Source organism: Penicillium brevicompactum, assembly GCF_028827555.1.
Source record: "Penicillium brevicompactum strain IBT 35665 chromosome Unknown utg000006l_segment0_segment0, whole genome shotgun sequence".
Taxonomy (NCBI): Eukaryota; Fungi; Ascomycota; class Eurotiomycetes; order Eurotiales; family Aspergillaceae; genus Penicillium; species Penicillium brevicompactum.
The window spans coordinates 2,243,387-2,267,841 of NW_026623209.1; the positions used below are offsets into that span (position 1 = coordinate 2,243,387).

Here is a 24,455-nt window from a genome sequence, read left to right on the forward strand (position 1 = left end):
TGACTCAAATCCCACATGTCTTTCACCGAGGGATAATCAGTCAATAGTCTCTGGTAATCTCAATAATAGGGTCAATGCAAAAAGGTTCTATTGACCTTGACGCCTCTATCACGTCGGTAACAGGGTGCTGCCGACCCGCACTTTACTAAAGTCCCAAAACCTGTCAGATTGCCCCTTTCATCCCGTCCCAGAGGAGCGCGGGATGTGTGGAGAGTTAACTCAATCCATGGTCGGTTTTTTTACACTTTACGACTGAAAACTATTGATCCTTCTAACGGCCGGGAGCACGCGATATACAAGGTTCTCAATAGCCTACCGTCCATTCACGCGTAAGTGATAGATCTACAAACGTTCCGAACACTCCGGAGTACTTACGGAGCGTCCTGGCGTTGTCCCGTTTCCAAGCCTCCTGAACATGTTCAGTCTAATCCGTAGTCCTTGTCACTTTCCGGGGATTATTGCTCCTTGTTATCCCTCCGATAGGCCAGGTTGGTTTCCACTATCTCCACACACATCCAAACCCCTGTTCGCGGCACCAGCTTAGGTCAATGCTAAGGATCTATATTGACAGGGTATTGATCGGGCATGCATTAGTTCCGCATAGATTTTGAGCACGTGAAGTTTTAAACAAAGAAACTCGAACAGTTGCGCGCACACAGCATGGTTCCCTCTCCGAATCCTGGGCGATCGCCAAATATCCTACCGGTATGTTCTCGCCTAGAACTTAACGGAAACTCTGTGATTGCGGCACAACCCCTCTTCGACATGGTGAAATTTGCTGAAATATTGAATGATAAAGGCAAACAAGGCAAATTGTGAACATCTCTCGTATGTCCCGAATTACAATTCCAGGTCAAGCATAATACGGAGCACACCCTAGCAGAGTTTTCACTCCATTTGGCCCCCATCTTAGCTACGTTGACTTCATAGAACCAGCAAGGTTGATGACTACATAGTAAAGTCTTTCCATGAAGCTCCTAACTAGTTACTGTACCCATAGGCATTGTAGATCTTCCTGGCGGAAATACAAACCCACTCTGCCAACCCGATCCTTTGTCTCTGGGACCGGAATCCTTCCCGGCCACCCTATAGTTGAGCCATACCAGAAAGAAAAAAAGTAATTAAAGACCTCAAATTTTGAGACCGCGGCTCCATCCGCTCTGTCTGGACTCGACAATCGCCCGCCCTAATTTCAGATCTCAGATCCCGAATAAAGATATGACAAAGAAATACTGCGCGCGTGGCGCCGGACCCCGGTCGCCTTCGCAGCGCACGCTCGGTATCCTCCATTCGCATGGAATATACAGCCGGCGAGGTTTCATCGCCCTTCATTCGCACGCCAGAGCTCGCGACAGGTAACATAAGCTATAGCGAGAAGACGTGGTGGCGCTGCGGCTTGGATCAAGGGGCTTGGGTCGTGGAGGTGTCCGAACTCTCGACTCCGTAGTACTCTCTTTGACAGACTTGGCCCGTCAAATCCCGGCTGAACCGTTGCGCGGGAACGTGCTTGCTGGCCTTCTATTCGTGCACTTGGGATTGCCTTCTGGTGGCTTTCAATTCACATAGTTTATGTATTTCGCGGATGTTTTCCGGGGGATATTAGGGCTTGGAGGACTAGCTGCGAGAATCTCGTTCCTAGCTTTTTTTGGGAGGAACTAAAGGAACTGTGGAGAATACTTGTGGAGCGACTGGGTGTTGGTGCCATATCTTTCTTTGTTCGTTTGCCCCATATCGCAACCGAGAGAGTTCCGTCGCGTCGCTTTTCATACGGTAGCCTGCTGATCTGGTATTGAACCTCTGAAAACGATTTAGTATGTATCAGTGAACTTTACCTTTTGACAGCTTACTCCGTACGTCTGTTCGAGTCCGGGTAACTTGTACGGAGTACGATGTGGTACTTTTTTGCCCGCTAAGCCCCTGTCCTTGCTGGTCTAGAACTATAGTCTAAGTTGAGGGAAGAAGGTCTTTGAGGTACGAAGTACAGAGTACGGAGTAAGCATCAACATGATACTTTGACCCTGGGAACGACCTCGGGGATCACCACGTTTATTCGCCGCAGCTCAGGTCCCCGGGTGTGATCCATGGATTAGATTGTGCTAATTCGGACCTCAAAAACCAGCATCAAGTTTCCTCACAATATTACAAAATTTATTGATCTAGTTTTCTGTACTTTGTACCTAGGTATTGACTTCAAGATCACCAAGGAGAGCATTTTATATATTGTATACGTCGAGAAAAAGCCCATCTCGCGGCCTATGACATCATCATAGAGATGAAAAATATCTTGAGCAGGGGCGTCGACAGGGATTCTTGATATGATTGTCGAGCTCTGGAAACAGGTTATGCTTGGTTATACAATTCTTTCTGTAAAGAACAATGCATACAATCCTGGAACCATCATATGCCTCGAGCCGAGGGAAAAGCGATATACGAGTATTGCGATATGTGGCCAATTCGAGCAGTGGATTAAGTTCACACTAATTGAAATCATATCTTGCATGAGGATCATAGGCGGTTCGTCGCGCGATCGCGCTCACCCATGGATAAACCAGGTTTAGTTCAGTATTGAGCCTCACTAAAACTCGGTGAGCAATAGCCCAGGTTCGCAGAGTTTTGTATGCACGGAACCACATTTTACCAGACCGACTTTATTGAGATCAAGCCCAGTATTCCTGGATTTGAAGCGCGATCTTGCAGCCGATGCAGGTACCTGCCCTACGAAAGTCTGATTGGAGCTGGAATATGCACCTAATCCTAGTATATCAGCCTCAGCCACTCACCTCGCCAGAGCTCAAATCCAGGGCAGTAGGTTACACAATGCGAACTGAAGACTTGGCTGAGGCGTGTGATGCCCATCGCATGGTTTCCACTTTGTGCTAGGACCTTGCAAGGGTTGTGATCTGTATTCTATTGGGGGATAGACAATGTTGCCAAATCGCTCTGTGGTGAAGACCCTGGGAGCTTCTGCAGTAGTATATTTCTCATGTCGCCAAGCAGTATCATATCGATCACCAGCTGGGCAGAATCTAGATCAAGTCCCCGTCGGCCAATCGCTTTCCATTCCCAGGTTTTTCTGACTGAAACCCCTTTCTTGCTGCGTATCAATATATAATTGTCAAATCTCAACCTCGGCGTCACCTAAACAGATCTCGGTGTAATTATGTCCCCATCAATAGCATTCCAGAGCTCTTGAGGTTTCAATGACCGCCCCCTCTCCAGTACTGCAGAGCCCGACGTTTTGTTTTCAAAGCTCACGTGCACAGCAACCTAACACTTACTTGCCACGTTCTATTGGCTTTCGGATAGCAACCTTAGTTCCGATCCCAGTCCTAGACAATATTTTCAAGACATGGACTCAAATTTTCAGCTCCCATCCTTAGTCCATATCCCTGTCCACGGGTCGCGTAGCCATTGAAGTCCCAAGAGGCTGAATAATGTGTCCGGTGGCAAGAACCAGTCTGTACCTAGCATTGTTTTTGCTACCTCCAAGGTCGCGAATCAGGCGTTAGCGCCACCATATTGTAGGAATATGTCGGACGAGAGAAGCGTCTCGATACCTGTCCGAGAGCTAACCATCGCCCCTGAAAGATCCACCGTAACACTTGGACCGAAACACGACCTGTGGTTATCGCGGTGTCGCCATTGCTGATCCAGCCCAGTATTCGACGACTCCTACCAAATGAGGAACTTGGCCGTACTTCGCGACATCGGCGAGTGGATCAAGGAGTATCTGTGACGACTAAAAGTTTCTGACGATCTCTTGTTAAACAGACGGGGTCTGCAGTACAATGGGTCTTGTACAAAGTCCTTTGGGAGAATGGCCGTGCATGCCCCACTACTTGGGCACGAGCGCGGGACGTGATGTGCTTGTGTGCCATGCAGCTCACGAGAACGAATGCTGAACGGAGTAAAGAGAGGCAGGGGAAGGCGCTAAATTAGTTTATCTGTACTGGTTACGAAGTAGGGCAATATCGGTTGAGTAGTATACTGCAAGCAAACAATCATACTTACCTACATAGGTGTACCTGACAGAACCGGAATTGAACACATTGTTTCACACAGCTCGTGTCTGTCATTCCAGATCCCACAATTGTATATATGAGCGTTTCAAGTAGGAGCTCCACCCACTAACATTGGAGCTCGATTTCCACTATATCTACTCCACGCGACCGTAGTAAGCTCAATTAAATAGAGTGATATGAGACCTGGCCCAAGCATCTGTCGCCCACGGTTCGAATATACCGGCACGGACATTCCACCAATTCAAGGTTTAGCCTGCAGATCCCTTTTAGCACTTTATGGATGCTCACCCGCTCCGATGTGATAAGGCGGAGGGGGCTTGCATTTAATCTGACAATCGCTATTGGACCAGAGTGTTCTTTCTCTACAATTACCCTACGAGCTGGGGTTCGATTTGCATTGGTCAATTGGAGCCGAGTTCGCTGACATACATTAGTCACACACTAGCTACGAGGCACTAAGTAGTTTCGAGGCAAATATTCCAGAACATGTGACGGCTGAGCGATGCACGCGTAGGATTAATAAGTATGCGTTTTTGGTATTGGGATTCTGACCAGCGACTGCAGAATCACCGAGGCGCTGCAGTTCTGGCAGACTGTTGGTCGATGCACCGGGAGGACGTGCGAATGACGATGAGAACAGTTTACTATGTGGGTTGTAATATTCAGTACAGATTAGCATGTTGCATTGGTTCTGAATACTCAGTGCTCTCCAGTTTGGTATTTACCCCTAGTCTAGACTGTGATCGCGGGAGTAACCTCATTGCTTGTACCCACGAGCTTCAATTTTGCGACTTCGTTTGTGACCCAGTATGGTTTCTCCAGTCACGGCCGAGGTATTTTTATTAACAAATCACTCTGAATATTCAGTGTGTTCGGAGAAATTCAATTATAGAAGTATGGTTATATCAATACCCTGTAGACATTTTGAGTCAAGATTCTATTCTCGTGCCTGGGCAAAAGTACATAAAAATTTTCATCCGGCAGGCACACCCGCATTTTGCCCCCTGCTATTACTTCAGTGTCACTTGTACTCCGTATACCAGACCTTGCTAGAGAAAGGAGGAGACCCGCACCATCCATTTATCTGCATTTTACGACATCAATGCCTCACTATGCAGGCCTCGTGTAGCCCTGTGTTTGTTACGTGGTAGTGACAGCTTCGACGCGTTTGTGGAGCCTGTTTGCCAACGCGAACCTGTTCCCTTGGCTGCCCCACGCGGGAAAAAAGAATGAAATGGAGGGGAACTCGGTACAGGCCAGTCTGGTTGACAATGGAGACCCGGGGGGTAGGGCAGGGGGATTATTCCGACACACGACTTTGGTATTATACCCATTTTGGGCTCACTACTGTAGGTACCGAGGGAAATGTGAATCACAGGGCGATCTTCAGCCATACTCCATAATGGCCATGGGAGAAAAAGACTTTTGGGCTGCTGTCATCTCAGAGACCGGTTACTGCGCCGTCGATCCCATCCCGGAGCCTTCATGACAGGTGAAAAAGAACCGTTTTATTTATCTCCCACTAGTATGATTAGTACTCCGTATGATGGATCGAGTCTTCGTGGGCTTTGGCACACGGTCAATGCATTAAGACATTGCCTGATTAACCCCACAGAATCTATTTGGACCTAAAGATATGATTGGTTTTAATGTGGAAGTGGTTTTGGGATTTGCACAAATTAAATTGGAGCTTTTTCATGCGTTTGGACAATTTTAGTGAGAGGTCTGGAACGCAGAGTGTTCGGCAGATGCAAGGTGGATGTACTAGACCTAGGCAGGTACTTTTAAGTGATGTACCTTTTAGCCCGAAGCCAAGTATCCAAGGTACCTTCTTTGTCCGTACTAGTGGTAGGTGCTTTTGGCCTGTAGGATTGCACACAGGCCACTTGCTCGGGAGTTGGCATTTCCTCCCCCCCTTTTCCGTTTATCCTGTTTCTCCATGTCTTTTATTTTTGGTTATGCTTGTGTCTAGATTGAATATTCATATGAGAAAAATGATCAACAGTGCAGAATGAGGAGAAATAACAGAAGTGAAATATAAGGCCTAGTGAGTAATCAAAGTATTTAGACTTAAAAATGACCATCAAAAGCAAAATATTGAAAATCCTCAAGAGCAAGAAAAAAGAAAAAGAAAAAGAAAGCCAAAAAGGGAAAAAAAAGGGAAAATAGAGAAATAACCAAATAAATGAAAAAATACGTACTTGTGGTATTGAACCCGTCACATTATATCATAAGTACCCATACAGGCCCAGTACGTAGTGTGGAGCTTGGATCGTCCGCGATCGAGTCCCCAAGGATTTGGAGCTATTATTATTCCTCTTGATCCCTCCTTCTCCCTCTTCAATTTTGCTTTTCAAGTGTGTTTTGCTCTTTTAACTTACGAGGTGTACGAGCATACTATACCCTGTATATCATATTGCTGCCGGTGGCAATTGTGCACGCTATACTTAGCATTTCCAGACTATCCCTTCGGCCCTTGCGTGCCCCGACCTCAAGGAACTTTCTTTCGTCACTGTCATTTCGCGGACCTTTACACAGTCCTTGCTGCGATCTTCGATAGCGCGCAGTTGTCTCCAATCTCCAAAGCACTGTGACATTGAACCATCGCCCAACCACACACGTTCATATACCTCTTATCCCTATATTGGTTTAGGGTTAATCTGCGACTCATCCCTCCGGCTGGACCTTGGATGCACTCGACTCCTCGAAAGGAAGTTTGTTTGGGTTCTGTTTATAGTTTGGTTACCATTGATTACTTGATATTGTCGTGTATGTGCGGTTCTTTAATCTTTCACCCCTCTCCTGGCATTCCAAGCCTCCCGGACTCCTTGGAATCTGCGCATTCCAAACAATCCCTATACGCTCTATACTGTCCTTTTAGCCCTTGAGAGCCCAATTGACCTAGATTGTGTAGGATCTACCTCAGCCTTCGGCAATCTGATCCCTCCCCTCCATCCTTGATCATTCAACGACACTCTTTCATTGATATCGACTGTTGATTCTCAACCATGAACATTACATCCATCGAATAAACGCCTATAGCCAATGACCTCAGTGGCTTGGAACAGATACCAATCAATTATACGAACGAGAGATGGAATCAATGAAGCCACACATCCCTCCGTTAAACATCTCGAAATCCAATTCGAATCTACACGCATCCGCTCACGATTACAACAATTCACAAAGTCGATTCTACTCAGCTTGGGGCACGTCTGAGATGACGCCTCCTTTAACACCGCAGACACAAGAAACCAACATGGATCAACAAGAAGTACCAAGGCCTGTCTTTCACAACTACCTGCGAGCATTCTACCCTTTTCACCCGGCCGGCAATGTCTCTCCGTCGACCGTTACTCTTCCACTAGACCAGGGTGATATCATCTTGGTCCACTCCGTTCACACCAATGGCTGGGCCGATGGTACATTACTAGATTCTGGGAATCGAGGCTGGCTCCCTACGAATTATTGCGAGGCTTACGACCAATTGCCAATGCGTCCCTTGCTAAAGGCCTTGACCGATTTTTGGGACATCATCCGAGGAGGATGTGGGTCATCATTAAAAGATTTTGGAAACCAGGACCTCATGAGAGGTCCTATCGCCGGAGTCCGATTCTTGCTGGTAAGTATTCACGACGAGATGTGTGCCACAGGGCTTATAAATCCATAGGAAAAATCCGAATGCCTTACAAGGGAGTCTTCCCTAGTCAGAAGGTACGATGGGCTGCGCCGGATCCGCAAGGCTTTGTTATCTGATCTTTCTTCGTTGGTGAAAACCGCGAAGAAGTTCCAAGAAGTGGCTAATGGAACCCCATCGGAAGATGAGGTCGAGCATATTTTGGATGAGATGCTTCTCAAGGCTTTCAAAATTGTTACTCGCGGCGTTCGATTCCTTGATGTTTGGAATGAAGAGGTGGGCCTTAGCAGGACTATCGCCGAGATGGACGGACCTGTCGATGGCCACAATGACATGCCGCCCACGCCAGCATCCGAGAGTTTCAACCTGAGTGAAAACGAGTGCCCGGAACGGAATGAGTCACGCATCTTAGAGTCACGGCAGATGGAGTCAAGACAGATGAGCCGACTGTCGATGCGCACCGAAACCTTCGATCACGCGCCCAGACCGGTCTCTGTCGCCGCTAAAAGAATTTCCGTGTCGCATCGCATGTCGGTCTCCGGTCCCTCGGCTGCTATCTGTGCCCAGAACTTGGCATCCGAGCGACTTGGCACCACCTACGATGCGTTCCTCGGCGTGCTTGGCTCGTTCATTGGACTTCACATGCAGTCTCGTTCATCGACTGAGCTAATTGTCACCACACAGCAGGCTGTTCAGTCTTGCCGAGCTCTGCTAAATGTTGTCGAGGCTGTATGTGAGCACGATGCTCAGCGTAGCGTGCTGCTTGACCAGGCACGTGAATCTATGTGCGAGAGACTGTCTGATCTTGTTCACGCTGCGCGCGACGTGTTCCGACCCGCACACCTCCCTGATGACGATCTTGTGTTTATGCCTGATGAAGGCAAGCGCCTCGTTGACGCGGCGACATCTTGTGTCCGAGCAGCTGGAAATTGTTTGGCAAAGGCCCGTCTGGTACTGGAGCAAATTGGAGATATGGAGCTTGAGCCTGAAAACCAGGAAACTCAACAGAACACCCCCTCAATGGAGTCGGAGCAGTCAGAGACGACTCCAATCGCAGAACATGAACGCCGCCTTCCCCCACCTCCCCTTCAGATCCCCAGCACAACATACTCCCCACCAACACCTGGTCTCACCGACGCCAGCACACCTTCCTCTTTCCAATCTCACATCGCCAATTCCCCCGGCAACCTATCCGCTCTCTCTTCTCTCCCCAATTCAGCCGTCCTCCCCACACACCTCGAAAACATCTCTTCCTTCTCCTCTGTTGACAGCGGATACCGCGAGTCCCACAAATCCGACATGGGTGAATCCTTTGGACGTGGAATCACTTCTAATGGCAGTAGCTTCACATATCACAGCCACACACGCGACTCAGAGATGAGTGGTCTTTCACAGACGTCGACTCGGGCTACTTCACCCGATATCAATGGCAGCTTCCCTGGAAGCTTCAAGGTCCCCTCGCTGAAGGAGAGTGTCAGCTACTCAACCCTCGCCGAAGAGAACGAAGAGACAGAGGCCAACATTCTCGAGAAGACGTACGCGCACGAGCTTATCTACAAGGAGGGATCTGTAATGGGTGGCAGTCTTCGTGCTCTCATCGAGAAGCTGACTGCGCATCAATCGACCCCCGACGCCATGTTTGTGTCAACTTTCTACCTTACCTTCCGCCTCTTTGCCACTCCCCTTGAGTTCGCTGAGGCCCTTGCTACCCGTTTCGAGTATATCGGTGATACCCCTCACGCCGCGGGACCTGTTCGCCTTCGCGTCTACAACATCTTCAAGGGCTGGCTCGAGTCTCATTGGCGCCATGATCGCGACAACTCCGCCCTCCAATTCATCATCAACTTCGCGAGAACTAAACTCGCCGCCGATCTTCCCACTGCTGGCAAGCGTCTGCTTGACTTGGCAGACAAGGTGTCGGCTGTTGGCGGACCCGTCGTTCCTCGCTTGGTGTCGTCTATGGGCAAGACCAATACCTCGATCGCCCAATACATCCACCCCGATACTCCCCTTCCTCCTCCCGTCCTTGCCAAAAAGGAGCACAACTTGCTAAAGCAATGGAAGAACAACGAGGGCACACTCTCTATTATTGACTTTGACCCGCTTGAGCTGGCTCGTCAGCTGACCATCAAGGAATCACGCATCTTCTGTGCCATTCTACCGGAAGAGCTCCTTGATACCGAGTGGACCAAGAAGTCTGGCTCATTGGCTGTGAACGTTCGCGCCATGTCAACTCTCTCCACAGACCTTGCTCATCTCGTTGCTGACTCGATCCTGTGTCTCGAAGAGCCTAAGAAGCGTGCAGTTACAATCAAGCACTGGGTCAAGATTGCCACCAAGTGTTTGGAGTTGAACAACTATGACTCCCTCATGGCTATCATCTGCTCATTGAACCTTTCCATGATCTCTCGCCTCAAGAGGACCTGGGACATCGTCTCTCAGAAGACCAAGATTGCCCTCGAGCACCTCCGTGGTATCGTTGACGTCTCCCGCAACTACGCGGTCCTTCGTCAGCGCCTGCAGAACCACGTGCCCCCTTGCCTTCCCTTCGTCGGCACCTACCTGACCGACCTCACTTTCGTCGACCATGGCAACCAATCCTCACGCACACTCTCCACAAACGAGAGCGAAATGGACGTGATTAACTTCGATAAGCACATGAAGACAGCACGGATCATCAGCGAACTCCAGCGCTTCCAGATCCCGCACCGCCTCACTGAGGTTCCTGAGCTACAAGCATGGATGCAGAATGAACTTGTGCGCGTACGTTCCCTTCGTTCGCATGGAGACGAAACAACAAACCAGCAATTCTATCGTCGTTCTCTGGTCCTTGAACCCAGAGAACAGTCCCGCAGCGCAACCACCTTGCAGTCTCAAGAATCCAACCCTTCTATCCTCGACAACGCTAAAGACAAATTTGACTTCCTGTCCTGGACCAATCAATCCAAAGCCAAGTCTGTTCCGACACATGGTTAATCCATACAATACGACCTATTCCCTAAACATAATGACTCATGACGACTGCATTTCACATCTTCGCTGTCTACATTCGACCTTCGACCATGTTCTATTATGCTACATTTCTTCTCCTTTGCGTGTGAATATCCCACTTTTTATCACCGGATCTACTTTATTCACCTATCTCTTTTATTCTTGGGCGGCGCCTTTGATTCTATTTTGCGCTATTTCTCTTTCGAGAAGGCATTTTGAAAAGCGGCTACGTATGGAACGGGGTGCTTCGGATACATGGAGTTCACCAATGGCCCTGTTTTTTTCTGGTTTTATTTTTGGTTTTTTAATATCTTGTCTGGATTCACGGTCGGGTTCGGGGACTGGGACAAACGGATGATTCCCAGCTATCTGGCACATGTAATTAGACAGGATTTGCTGCTTGGCAGCTATTGTACAGGTGCAGCTCAAGCTGCTTGTAATGCAACGCATTCTTACTTCAAATCACATCTTTCATATAGTCAGTAAAAGCGAGAAACTCAGATGTCTAACACCTGGATAACCACCGAGACTGGCCTTCAGTGCCTGCCAGAGCCCTGTACTTGTCCGCGGACCAGGACATAATCCCCAATCCCTAATTCTCTGTTCACGTCTTAGCCAAGATTTCCATTTCTCGGCCAATTATTGACTTGACAATTAGTTGGAACCTTGGATGAACAGCCAAAAAGACAGTCTAAAAGACAGTTTAAAAGACAGTTAGAACGACAGTTAAAAGACAGTTAAAAGACAGTTAGAAAAAGGTCCCGAAGTTGATGATAGTTCTCCTCTTTACCAATCGAAATATGAGATTAAGCTAACACATAACTACACCTGTTTATAAGCAACTATCGTCGTCTTTTTGGCCGCGCGTGCGCGCGGCACTGAGACTTGTTGGCTATCATTCATCGAGTACTTTCAACAAGCTCATCATGATGATATTTTTTCATGTCAAATTGCCTGCTTCAACCTTCCGATCTCCTTCAAACAACGCCATGAGCTCCAAAGCTAGCGCACAAGTGATAGCCCACCATTTACAGGCACCAGCTGCCCCGTTATCCAGCGCAACGCATCAGACACCAGAAAAGCAATGACAGGAACCAGATCAGCCTCAACGTCACCGAATTTTTCCTCAAGACAAACACGGTCATTCATGTAATGGTCGTGCCCAGGAACACTCTCTGCTTGAAGACCTCTGCGGTAATCCTCTATCATGGGCGTCCAAACAGCAGGCAACACGGCATTCGCACCGATCCCATATTCTCCCCACTCCCGCGCGATCGATCTCGTAAAGCTCTGCACTGCACTTTTTGAAGCGGCATAGTGCGCAAGCAAGGGCAACGGCTCAGCCGCAATATCTGAGCCGAAGTTGATGATCGTCCCGCCTCTTGTCTTGAGATACGGAAAGACGGCCTGGCTCATAAACACTGCACCTTTGATATTCACATCAAGCATGCGGCTCAGTTCATCCTCTCCAATGTTCTCCACTACGTCTTGGTGAATGTGACCCGCTGCGTGGATCAAGCTATCGAGCCCACCGAGGAATCGCACGCCTGCCTAGACTCCAGCAATACACTCGGCCCTGGAGCTCACATCGATATGGATGTAAGTGACTTTGCAGTCTGAATTATCGGATGAAATTCTTGAGGCTACGCTTTGGCCCACGTCGTCTTGGATGTCGCATATCACTAGGTGGACACCGTGCGCGGCGAAGACTTCGGCTGTCGCCTTGCCAATTCCTGAAGCGCAGCCGGTTATTAATACGCGCTTACCGGCAATTGAAGGAATGATGTGACATGCTGTTTCCTGGGGAGGACAGTCTCCGTGTGGGGTTTTGGGACACATCGTATTCTGTTGCAGCGCTAGTTGCTAGATTGCCAAGAGATTTGAAGATTGTACCAGTCTATACTCCGTACTTGAGCTGACTTGCGAGCCTTCTTTATAGAAGAAAGTCCATAATTGGTACAACATGTTATTCAATAACACAGAGACATTTGAAATCAGTCTGGCTTTATGTACACCCCGAGTCCGAGCTGAGATCAAGGTGTAGCCATGAAAGAGATGCAGAGTTTCTTGACCAGGGTGCACATTGACTTCGATCTACATCTCTAGAGCTAGGTTCACCAGATTGAGAGCTTCGTCGAGACAGTTGGGGACTTACTCCGTACCTAGGTATCTAATTAGTCCTCACTGAAGTACGGTTTGCTCCGTACTCCGTACATAAAAGTGCGAATAATTGCTAGCCAAGACACGCGGGCAGCTTCTCGGTATGCCGAGCTTGCATTTTGTTCACCGGAGTCTGAGTAGGTATTCGAATCAATGACCATAACATGCGATATGTGTTAGATCTCTTGTATCTCTGAACATCACGGAGGAGTCACTAGCTGACCTGGATAGCGATCCAATCCCTAATTCTCTGTTCACGGCTTAGCCAAGACTTCCATTTCTCGACCAATCATGATGATTTGACAATTAGTTGGAACCTTGGAAAGACAGTTAGAAAGAGGTCCCGAAGTTGATGACAGCTCTCTTCCGTTACCAATCGAAATATGAGATTAAGCGAATACATAACTACGCCTGTGTATAAGCAACTATCGTCGTCTTTTTGGACGCGCGTGAGCGCGGCACTGAGGCTTGTATGGTGTACTCCTTATTGAACAGTAGCTTTGTCCAAGTTACCTATTTTACCCTCCAAACTTAACTAAAAAGCGATATCCATGTGACATAGATGATTCTACACACATTAAGTGATCTAATCAGAGTACAAGTTCTCGTCACTAAAGGTTAAACTGTCGTCAAAGTGTCATCTAGGTTACTAGTCTTGTTAGTGGCCGATCCCTGCATGAACCCACACGCCACATCTTGTCAATTTGTGAACAATCCCACATACAACTTTCTGTAAGCAAGGGATGCATTCATTAATAACCATAGAAACATTTAGAAGCATGTCCATGAGCCCATGGAATGGATTTTGCGATTGGACATACCGCTGTTAACAAATGGTCATATTCGAGCAATGCAGCTGCCTGTTGGCGTCAAACTTATGCAGTCCAGAGAGTAGTTTCAGTACGGAGTACGTCATGCATAGTATGTCTGTTCCATGCACGCTTATGCAGTCTAAGAAACTCGATTGTATGCAAAGCAACACGCTAGAGACGCAGCTCGCCAGCAAAACCTGATTACCTCGGCTGTCATGCTCGCTTTTGTATTGAATTGCTCCACTATGTGTTTTTCTGTACTCCGTACAAAGTGTTGGAGCGCGAGTACGAGTACGGTTTCGTTCCACGTAATATTGGTGGGGTAGAGATGATGGGTCACACAGGTGGAAATTCAAAACTAGTTTGTTGACCACCGAGAGATGTCGGAGGGGAAGAAAAAGCGACATGCCAGACAAGGGTTCATTGTGCCCAGAAACCTCGAGACTCGTCAAATTAGGTGTGTTTCCAAGGTTTTACACGATCAAACGACCACACAGAGGATTCGCAGAGCGGTTCGAGTCATGAGTGCATGCAGAAAAAATGCGCCGATTGTAACCAATAAATGCTCCAGCGATTTATGCAATGATAAGGCGCAAGGCTGTCCGTGTAAGTGGGTAGAATCCAATTTATGTGATATACCTAGCTCGAAATGCCTCCATGTAATCCAAATCTGTGCCTTCAGCGGCAGATTCGGAGTTGTCCAATGCCAATGGTAGAGAAGTAGCGGTGTCAGGAACGGACCGTAAGTCAAGAATGGGGATCATCGAGGGGCGTCCATGAGCACACTGAAATGGAAATGCACAGCGGGCGAGGCGTGAAAGTAAAGCCTTACAATCTCCAATATCCAATGGATCGTTGAACATGATGGCAGTCCGACAAGCGCGAGAGTTTAGAAGGTCGACAATGCCCTGAGGACATCCATTCATTTTCTGCACCCAGGAATGCGAAGCCGATGGCAGTGTGGGATAATTATATGCTGCATCTTCAATGTCTAGGAATTCGAATGCTTGATCCTCCTCGCCTAGGTCGAAAGCTTTCTTAACCTGAGCAGGCCTCTTTCCCCCTTCTTCAGTTGACCATATTTCTCGCCTCATCAAGTCAATCAACACTTGTGGTTCGACCCGACATCGCTCAGCTATAAGCATAGGCAAGGCGTGAACAGTGACCCAAGTGGATGAATGCTTCACCTTTGCGTCGTAGTGGATACCCCAGGGCGCGAAGACGTTCGTATATCTGCTGAAAAGATAACCCTCGGTCTCGGAAACTTGGAACTCCAAGAAGACCTGAACGGTCGAAACTCCAGTATTAGATCCATCAGTTTCATCAGACGGCAAGAACATCTTTTCAAATAGTTGCTCGATTCGGCATCGTTCATCGGCGGCATGTTGGTCAATGAGAAGCAACACATCGTTCGATTCCGCGCCTTCGTAGCCTTCCGGGGAAGCCGTTGGCACCTTGGCTAAAATGAATTTTTTGTCGACCTGAGCAATGACCTCAGCCCTGTCAAGGCCACGACGTCGAAGCTTGCCCCGGAATTTGGCGACTTGTGCCGTATCTAAAGACCCAATGCCTTTGAAACAGCCATGAGAAGCGCTCGAAGTATATTGGGTCACAGCCTCGCTAGACAAATTCGGTATTGGAACTTCTGTTCGACTGAAAGAAGGGTTGTCCCACGTTTCCAACAGCCTCTGCATCCACAGACCGTGCTCTGGACCTCGGGAGAGATCTTCTGTCCTGGAAAAGTGAGAGCTTTGTGTGGCCATTGATTTCCTAGAGTTCATCGTTTGACCAGTCCGAGGGTTGATGAGGTAGACCAATCTAGTGTGTGGGTCGATCCAAGTGATCGCTTTTTCTGAAGAAACATCTGCAGAATGATCTTCAGGTGTCTCTCGTGCCTCATCGACTGCCAATGAGTCCAATGCTTGCGATGAAGAGTCCAGCCCCATGCGATGATCTGAGACTTCGAGCCCATGCTCGGTCCGGTTAGACAAGGGTCTCTCTCCCCGCAGCCTATTAGTATCGGGACCCATGACAGAGCGCCGGGATTGTTGAATAGCCGAGTGCCGTTCTGGTGCTGTAGCTGCTTTTATTCTGGACCAGTTTTTGAACTCCTGGCCGTGGTTGATACTAGCTTGCGACCTGGGAAACGATGGAATTTTGAAGTGACCACTGAAGGCCTCGTTGGCACTTGAAGCCGGGAAACCTCGCTGTGGAACAATTCCAGGGCTTTGCAGTGAGACTGAATCTTTGGAACGTATGCTCTGGCTTCGATCTGAAGACGGGTTTTGCCGTTTACCACTGTGAGGTCGCATACTATGCTGCTTCAGGAATTCATGGATCATAGCACTGAGTACATCAACTATGCGTTGAATTGACTTATCTGATTCGGGGAAATGCTCTCGTCCATCGTTGTCACCAAGCCCGAGAACGGCGTTCGTTTCAATGCGAATGAAAAACATTGGCCATTTGTTGATCGGTTTTGTCCAACTTTTAGTGGTTCCGTTATTTCGGGCTTCGGTTTGATCCACCAAGCGGGTTGGACCGGGAAAGGCGTGACCGGGAAGCACATCGAAGTTGCCGAAATCAGACAGGGAAAAGAGCCGATTGATCTCATTGTAGAGGATGTTGGAACCATTGCGCGATGAAAGTGGTTCTTTCCCCAGAGTAATAAATTGCATCTTCCGAGTCGGGCTAGCCTGTAGTGATATTGCGGCTTGGACTGTGAGATCAGGGACAGATGCCGATAGTTCGTGCCAATGCTCCCAGCTGCGAGGGGTGAGGAGCCCGGATTGGATGAGAATGGATCCGATGCGCCTCAGACTGAAGGCATTCTCACCGATCGAGAAACTTGCGGAGGAAGAAGAGATGCTAGGTCGAATGGACATGCGTTTACTCTTCTCTGCATCAAGGAGTACCAATCTTGAGATTTGGTGATTTGCCAAAAGCAGAGAGACAAGAGCATATCTCAAGTTATCCCACTCCCGTTCTATCTCACCCGTCCTTTGAAGACTCAGTGCTCGGCTCTTGACTCGTACTGGCATATTTCCAAAAAGATCATTCACAGTGACGGATGTGCCATGACTGGCAGATCGAAGGACCTGATGCGAGGGGGCAGGAATCAGCCGCGCCACTGGTTTTGAATGATGGAATATTATTGAGTTCGTAGATTCGTCTCCAATATGATGGGAGATCAGAGTCAGGAGAGACAAGGAGGCCAAAGATGCCAAGAACAAGCCACGATGGCCATACGAGTCATTCTGCTTGTATTTGGATGTATCTGTCACAAATATCAGTAGGCGCGGAATGCTCTCAAATATCTAGTACATACGATGAGCTTTGCCAAGTCCCCCGGCAGGTTCAAACTCGTTCGGGGGAATTCCATCACCATCATCTTCAACTATACAACCACCGCGCTGGAAGTCGACGGTGACAAAGATGGTATGTGCATTGCCATCCAAGGCATTTTTGATCAATTCCACGATAACACCGGGTAAATTAATAATAGACGTGGAGGACTTGAGCTTTGCAATCACATCGGATGGTAACGCTTGTATTGACTGAGACAGAGGCATCGATGAAATCCGGCGAGGCTGTTAGGCATCGGGAGACATCAACGTCAAATCGCACCAAACAACGCCCAGTGGAGCATATGAGCAAACATTCTCAGCACTTGGCCATGAATCAATTGCCGGTTGCCAGAAGTGAAGTAGGGAAGAGGCAACACAAGCACATGACGTGCACGGATAAACAGTGCCCCCGCCCGTGGTCCCTGCCTCGGCGCATCTCAACCGCTTTGATCCCTTGTCGGCCTTTAACTTTTCGCAAGCCAGAGTGGGTTGCGACGCCTTTTCAAAGCATGGCTACCACCGAAGGTCCTGCTAGGGTACATGGTAAGTGCAGGCTGTTGATCATGAATCCGTCAACCCGACCGTGAATCCACCGCTGAAGCCGATAAACAGACCGCAATGCACGACGTCGCCCATTTTCCAGCTGGATGAAACGACTAGCAAACCTCAAGAGCTCCTCTGATTCTACTTCAAATCGATGGCCCAACAGGCGTAACGCCGGTGCCAAGGGCAAGAAAGGCGACCAAGGCAACAACCCGTATCCGCTCTCTGGTACAATCAACCGTCACACGGGGAGCCAGACGCCGACCGAGTCATACACCTACGACAACTATGGAGATGGCTCCCAATCGAGGAGTGATCCATCCTTGGTCTCTTCGGGATATGAAAACCCCGCCCCCTTGACAGGTGCCAAATCTGCTGCACCAACTATCTCGACGAACGGCGATGCCGGATATTCAGAGGCTGCGTATTCTAAGGCTGGGACATTGGCAACAGGAACCGAAGGATTCAGTACACATGGAGGAGGGGAGGGCAGCACGTTTTCGTCGCCCGCGCCGTCGGTTCGCTCGTTGGCCACTACTCTGACGACCGTGCACTCAGCGGCACCCTCGACACAACTCTACAACGCTCAGAACAGCCAAGGGAACCACCATGGTAATTCGACCCAAGCCAACTCGAACCAGTCCGTACATTTCACCCACCAATTTCCTCCAAATTCATCTCCGGCTACTGCTGTACCTTCGCATTTGGTCTCACATACCCATGGCATGACATACAGCACGGCAACCGCGAACAACGCCTTGAACGACAACGCGTCTGTACTCACCCTGGCGAGCTCTTCTAAGCGCCGCCGTCGCAATTCGTTGGACACAAATGCATCAGTCCGCGGGTTGGCCCCTTCCTCGGTCTTCGGTGGCAGCCGTGAAAGCCTACCGCTGAGTGTATTGAGTGGGAACACAAATGAAGCATCCAACGCCTCTGTTTTCAACACATCCGGTGTATTGAGTCGACCGAGTATTGTGGGTCTTGCCAGTGCTGAGCGCATCAGTGTGTACTCCCCTGGGGCCACACCACTTGCAGCCACCAATGCCGAACGGGGCAGCTTGTACTCTAAGCAAGTTGGTGGTGATTCAGCGAGCATTCGCAGTGTGGTTCAATCCCACAGTCGAAATGACAGCACCGCTGCGAGTGTTGCAGGGGTTGTGAGCAGTCCTCTCGCTATGGGCGGTCGCATGAGCCGACGGAGTTCCGGCTGGGGAGAAATTACCGGCGAGGAAGACAACAACGATGTTAAGCTCGACGAGAGGGGAGAAGAATCTGAACGGAACACCGGGGATGATGGCGGTTCTGTTGGTGAGACCCCGAAGAAATGATTGCACCCAACACCTGGCACACCTCTGCACACTTCATATTGCGAGGCTAGCGAGGTTGAATGAAGTTACGCATGGAACTGTTCGGAACTATGAGCGAGATACCAGCGGTTCCTTTTACATAATGATTTGATGCATGGAACTTGAGGATTTGGTTTTTCTTAATGGTATGGCGGCGTTTCTTTAGGCTGGGATATTGATACCCTATGTGGTATGGACAAATTTGTTTTTACTTCGGAAATTCATATTTCACGCTTTGGTTTTTTTGACACCCCTGCCCTTCGTACTTTGCTTTTGTTTGTCCTCGCTTAGCAAGATATGCTTGCATGCTGCACTAAATCTAGATACCATGCCTTTCAGCGGCGCCGAATGATCATTGGCATGTCATACTGATACACGAACCAGGCATTTCGGTACTTCCACTCGTGATTCGGGTCTTTGAGCTGGATCTACATGAATTATTAGCGCCACCCGATCGAAATTTCGAATCCACTTACATCAAATGTGCTGTATAGCGTTGCGATCAGCTTCTTTATCTCCAACACGGCCAGGTACCGGCCCATGCAGACTCGACCACCACCACCAAAGACAAAGTCCACAGTATCCTTCATCCGACGAGAACGTTCCTCGAAGCTTTCTAGGCTTTCATTCTTCCCTTGCAGCCAACGATCCGGGTTGAACTCATCAGCATCGGCCCCAAATACGCCGTGGTCACGGTTGGTGACAAAGGGGTTGATGCCGACCTTGGTTCCTGCAGGGAGATACCGCCCGTCCGGGAGTGTAAACCCACCTTGCGGAACGACACGCTCAAAGATCATAGCAATACCCGGGTTTATGCGGAGAGCTTCGCGAATAATAGCGTCCAGATATGGCAGGTCCCGGATCTGCTTCCATGGAGCGGGAGCGGAGATAGCGGCGCCTTCAAGCTCGGCAACCAGCTGAGCCATCGAAGATGATGACTTCGCTAGATAGTATACCACGGCTCGCATTGTGGCAGAGCTGGTATCGCCTCCAGCCAAAATGCTTAGCATGAGCCAGTTCACTATCTGGTTGTCATCTACCATTTCCGGGTTGGCTTTCTTCAGTTCTACATATTTGTCGAGCGTATGATGAAGGGTGCCTGCAGAGATTTTGTTTTCTGTCAAGTGCATCTGGTATTCCGCGACAACCTTGAAGGCATACAGCACACCCGTCAGGGTGGGCTTGGGACCAATACGTTTGATAGGGTTCTTGTCCAGGATATTGTCAATCCATGGGATTTGAGAGACCTGATTGAAGTGTACTGCGTTAGTGATACTTGTGGTGACTTGCGCTCAGGATGGGACTAACAGGTGCAAAATATTCCAGGCCAGCAGTTGAATCTGTGATGAGGTTGTCAACGTCTCTTTCTTGGTCGAGGAACCCATAATGACGACCGAAGCTGAAATTAGCCGTGACATCCCAAGCAACTACGCGATTTGTTAGCTCCTGCTCCGTTTTAAATCAGCAACTCTTCCAACATACAGAAACCAATCCATTCGTCCGCCGGACAGACTTTCCCAGCACAATCGCCGTCAACGAATCTCAACGCGATCTTGTCCACGAACTTGAAGATTGTTTCATCGATGAATGGCTCATATTCGAGGACCTTGGTCATACTCCAAAGACCCCGAATGGGGCGGATGTTTTGGTTGTGCCAATCTTCATCCTGGGTATTGAACAGATTCGATAGTCTGTGACCTTCGAGCAGTACGTCATTGGGGCGGTACATGTCACTCTTTCCATTTCCACATCATATCAGCAGGGCTCATTACCACATTCATACAATGGTATCTACAAAGGGGGCACCATATCGAACCTTCTTCCAAGGATTGCGGGTCGAGTAAATTGTGCGAATCAGACTGGGGTCCGAAATGCTGACGCAATTAGGACCAACTCGGACGGCCGTGCCGTATTTTCGATGCAATTGAACATTTTTGCGATCAATATGCCCACCATACGCATGCAAGGCACGCCAGACATTTGTGATCCTGGCTAGCGCTGGTCCGGGGATACATCTCAAACTCGAGAAGTAAGTATCCCAGATCAACTTTTGTGACAACCAGCAGACCCAAAGCAACTAAGCCTCGGATCCACAAGCTGGAAGGATTCGGGTCCATATCCAACATGGCGAAAAGGCGGCTGCTGTTCGTATACAAAAGTACTTGGAACAAGCAGAAGATCAGAGCCAAGCGAAGCAAAGCAACCAAGAAATACAAGTCCGCAAGGCACCGGCAATCGTTGCTGGCGAGCTTCAAATCGATCTAGCCCTAAGCTGACTTAAAGGGGCCACGCGATTTGAGAATTTCCACCACGAGGATCGAGCGGGGATGATAGCGGAGAACAAGGTTTTGAAGGACCTCAAGCATTCTACTCCGTAACAGACACCTCATCTCGTTTGGATGTCATGTCTTAGTGTCTGTTAGTGTCATCTACGAGACGGGGAGATGCGGGATGTGGAGACTCTGCTGATTTTCTGAAGATCGTGAGTGGTCGAACATGAAGCCAATTTCCTAAAATGGCCAGAACACCCTTAGTCTGACAGCGGCGCCGACCCTAGTGTCCGAAAAGTACGTCGTGGCCAAAATGTTCCAGATATCCAACTCCGTGACTTGGACCAACGCGTCTACCAGCCGTATTAAACCTCAACAAATGCGGATGGAATTAATGCTCAGACCGGACTTTTGGCAAGCCACCCGAGCGACTGGGCTTTGGGCCACTAGCCCCGACGCTATAACCGAATGACAGATCCACCGCCACGGCCAGCAATACCGAGTCAGTACGGAGTATCAATCGGACAGATAATATATTCCGATCGGTCGAGTCTTTCCCTACCTACGAACCTGATCCACCACATTGACAAACTTCGAAGTTAGAGTTGTCATAACTCCTCCGTACCCTTCCTCAGTACGGAGTACATTCCCCGGTATTTGAAAATTGACACGGAGTACGGAGTACGGAGTAGACCGCTCGGCCCCGTACCCATGGGAATAAGTTGAAAAATCTCATAATTCCTCAAGTTCCCGTGGGATCTAACTGCGGAGTACTCCGTACCTGTGGCGTCGTTGCGTCTGGGGGCGCTGAACCTTTCTCTCGGAGGCTCACTCTGGCTGCAAGATACATCCCTAAGAATCGCACAGGATGCACCTTAATCGGGATGCGTCTCTGCTACAAAGTCGGGCACCGACGGTGAAGGGTGTAATGTGGGTGATGGCAACTGTGTCCCTGATCTTTGTTTTGATGCGGCTATATGTGCGATTCTACTTGCGCAGAGTGTTTGGCTGGGATGACGGCATTGCAATCGCTGCAATTGTAAGAGTTTCTCTGTTCCTGGGACTTCAAATGCTTGATGAGCTCAACTGACTCGAGGCCAGGGCTGTTTGGTCGCATACGCTGCAGTGTGCCACGTCGCTGCAGACCTGGGCTTAGGGCAACATCTGGTGGTCGTGCAGGAGCACCCTGACAACCTTATTCAAGTGGCGCTTCTTTGCAACATCGGCGAAAGTTTGGCAATCATGGCGTGTACCCTTGGTAAAACGTCTTTCGCCGTGACTTTATTACGCATTGTGGTTCATCGCTGGATGGTTTTTGTGCTTTGATTTGTGATTGTGACTATGAATGTGGTCAACATTTTGGCTGCGCTATTTGTCTTCCTGCAATGCAAGGACCCCCGACACTTGTGGAATCCCATGATCCCATCGGAGTGTTGGCCATCGGATGTTTTCACTAATTTCTCTCTTTTCGTCGGCGGTAAGGCGTTTTCAAGATCCATTTACGCTTCCCATTACATCCACTGACAATTCTAATTGCGTATTCCAGCCTATTCTGGTGCACAAGATTTTGTTCTTGCTTTACTGCCCTGGACAATTGTTTGGAGTCTACAGATGAAGAAGAAAGAGAAGTTGGGCGTGGCATTTGCCATGAGCCTTGGGATATTGTAAGTTTGCCATTGAGCCATTTGAGCTTTCGCGTGTGATAGTATGATCATTTTCTAACCTTTTCATCTACAGTGCTGGAGCAGCTTCTATAGTCAAAACAACTTATTTGGTAGCCCTCTCCGCCAAAGCCGACTTCACATGTATGCTCCACGGAAACCCAACGCTATGTGGTGATAAGCTAATGATTTCTTCCTTTTCTTAGGGGAGCTTGCTCCACTCCTGATCTGGGCTGCGGTGGAAGATGGCCTTGCAATCACAGCCGCCTCTATTCCTGCACTCAAACCTCTCCTCGTGCGAATTTTCCCCAGCTCAACGCCAGAAAATTATATTATGATATCATATCCGTCTTCGCCGAATCGCAAGATTTTTGACAACTCTCAGGGTGGAACACAAACGGATATTGGACATACGACTGTTCATGACTCCAGCAGTCAAACTGAGATACTCGGGCCTGTGTCCCCAAAGTCCGAAAGCATTAACATGACTACTGAAGTATCTGTGACCTATAATCATCCCTCATGAAGATACCTCTGGTGAAGGCATGCTCTATGGGCTCGAGCGACTCCCGAGGCCAATCCCTAAAATTTCTGGATCAGAGTTGAAATTTGCCCCGGAAACCCGACAGAACATGTATATCCTGAAAACAAAATATTACTTGTTCTAACTTTATCTATCCTTCCTCGGAGATCTGCTGCTGTTTCTTTCGCCATGCCAGTGAGATGAGACAGTTCATGGCGTCGGAAACGTCGATAAATCTCCTTCAAGGGCTAAGAGCTTGGTCCAACAAGATCTCAAAAATGGCTTCCTCCATAATTGCAGCATAGCTGTCACGAATTAGCAGAAGTCCCTGAAGGCTGTTGTTTACTCACCCCTGACACCTAATGTTGGGCCTCATGTTATGCTCCAATATTCTCAGTTTCTCACGTGTCAGTCGCGAAAAGTTCTTGTGGTCTCTTATCCGATTCCACGCCTGTACGGGAGTGATGTACCCATTTAAATCAAGCTTGTCTGCCATCTCGAACAGTCTCTGGAAAGCTTCTGCTGATACCTCCCATCGAGTATCTGTTGTGAAAGTCGAAGGGGCGTGTTGAAGTAGTGTGCCTTGCATGGACAAGGTCTGACTATTTGGCCTCATGACTTGGGTGCGAGAAAGACATGGTCGCTCAAGGCTAGTTTTCTGATAAGTATGGTATTATTGACAATGTCAGACCTCGGGACCACTCACGATAGCACAAAATCAACACCCATCTGGAAACACTCCTGGTCTGAATATTCGGGGAAATACTTTTCTATCTCTTCGGTCTTTTCAAGACTCATATTGCTGTTCATACCAATTGTGCCTATGGAGGACCTTTGAGACCTACAGGAGTTGGAATTTGTTGAATCGTTGTTTGGGGTTTCTTGGCTCTTTGTATGTCCTTTTTCTCAAGGCCGTGACATGAAAGGTTTTGGGGATTATTTCAACCCGAGGGCTCGCGAGAAAGCATGGCCTTAAGCCACAGTCACTCTGGCCAAGTACGACTTCGGGGTTGACAGTGCCTATGGAAGCGAAATTGCATGTCGGGCAACAATCTCCCGGAGGATGAGATTCGCCCGATGAACCTCTCGGGGTGGGTTACGTGGCTGTAGTTAGATTATAGAGATATTGAACTTCCTCTT

The 24,455-nt window shown here is 48.7% G+C and overlaps 8 protein-coding genes across 8 annotated transcripts; 3 read left to right on the plus strand and 5 right to left on the minus strand.

Moving 5' to 3' along the window:
• Positions 1–7,116: 7,116 nt before the first annotated feature.
• Positions 7,117–10,635, plus strand: N7506_009049 (guanine nucleotide exchange factor; the record flags this gene model as incomplete). The annotated part of the gene is made up of 2 exons (XM_056958342.1): positions 7,117–7,644; positions 7,693–10,635. The coding sequence occupies 2 exons, from the start codon at positions 7,117–7,119 to the stop codon at positions 10,633–10,635; spliced, it is 3,471 nt and encodes a 1,156-aa protein (XP_056807732.1).
• Positions 10,636–11,652: 1,017 nt separating this feature from the next.
• N7506_009050 (SDR family NAD(P)-dependent oxidoreductase) lies at positions 11,653–12,489 on the minus strand (the record flags this gene model as incomplete). Its single annotated transcript, XM_056958343.1, has 2 exons — positions 11,653–12,201; positions 12,238–12,489. The coding sequence occupies 2 exons, from the start codon at positions 12,487–12,489 to the stop codon at positions 11,653–11,655; spliced, it is 801 nt and encodes a 266-aa protein (XP_056807733.1).
• A 1,759-nt stretch (positions 12,490–14,248) lies between these two features.
• N7506_009051 (putative DNA mismatch repair protein (Mlh3)) lies at positions 14,249–17,194 on the minus strand (the record flags this gene model as incomplete). Its single annotated transcript, XM_056958344.1, has 2 exons — positions 14,249–16,899; positions 16,951–17,194. The coding sequence occupies 2 exons, from the start codon at positions 17,192–17,194 to the stop codon at positions 14,249–14,251; spliced, it is 2,895 nt and encodes a 964-aa protein (XP_056807734.1).
• A 284-nt stretch (positions 17,195–17,478) lies between these two features.
• Positions 17,479–18,843, plus strand: N7506_009052 (uncharacterized protein; the record flags this gene model as incomplete). The annotated part of the gene is made up of 2 exons (XM_056958345.1): positions 17,479–17,512; positions 17,582–18,843. The coding sequence occupies 2 exons, from the start codon at positions 17,479–17,481 to the stop codon at positions 18,841–18,843; spliced, it is 1,296 nt and encodes a 431-aa protein (XP_056807735.1).
• A 353-nt stretch (positions 18,844–19,196) lies between these two features.
• On the minus strand, positions 19,197–20,590 carry N7506_009053 (cytochrome P450; the record flags this gene model as incomplete). The annotated part of the gene is made up of 4 exons (XM_056958346.1): positions 19,197–19,289; positions 19,338–20,108; positions 20,170–20,288; positions 20,344–20,590. 4 exons carry the CDS (start codon positions 20,588–20,590, stop codon positions 19,197–19,199), a joined length of 1,230 nt encoding a protein of 409 aa, XP_056807736.1.
• A 48-nt stretch (positions 20,591–20,638) lies between these two features.
• N7506_009054 (uncharacterized protein) lies at positions 20,639–20,987 on the minus strand (the record flags this gene model as incomplete). Its single annotated transcript, XM_056958347.1, has 2 exons — positions 20,639–20,882; positions 20,956–20,987. The coding sequence occupies 2 exons, from the start codon at positions 20,985–20,987 to the stop codon at positions 20,639–20,641; spliced, it is 276 nt and encodes a 91-aa protein (XP_056807737.1).
• Positions 20,988–21,999: 1,012 nt separating this feature from the next.
• N7506_009055 (uncharacterized protein) lies at positions 22,000–23,318 on the plus strand (the record flags this gene model as incomplete). Its single annotated transcript, XM_056958348.1, has 5 exons — positions 22,000–22,170; positions 22,233–22,389; positions 22,678–22,795; positions 22,869–22,936; positions 22,999–23,318. The coding sequence occupies 5 exons, from the start codon at positions 22,000–22,002 to the stop codon at positions 23,316–23,318; spliced, it is 834 nt and encodes a 277-aa protein (XP_056807738.1).
• Positions 23,319–23,556: 238 nt separating this feature from the next.
• On the minus strand, positions 23,557–24,113 carry N7506_009056 (uncharacterized protein; the record flags this gene model as incomplete). The annotated part of the gene is made up of 3 exons (XM_056958349.1): positions 23,557–23,620; positions 23,666–23,965; positions 24,022–24,113. 3 exons carry the CDS (start codon positions 24,111–24,113, stop codon positions 23,557–23,559), a joined length of 456 nt encoding a protein of 151 aa, XP_056807739.1.
• Between the last annotated feature and the right edge of the window lie 342 nt (positions 24,114–24,455).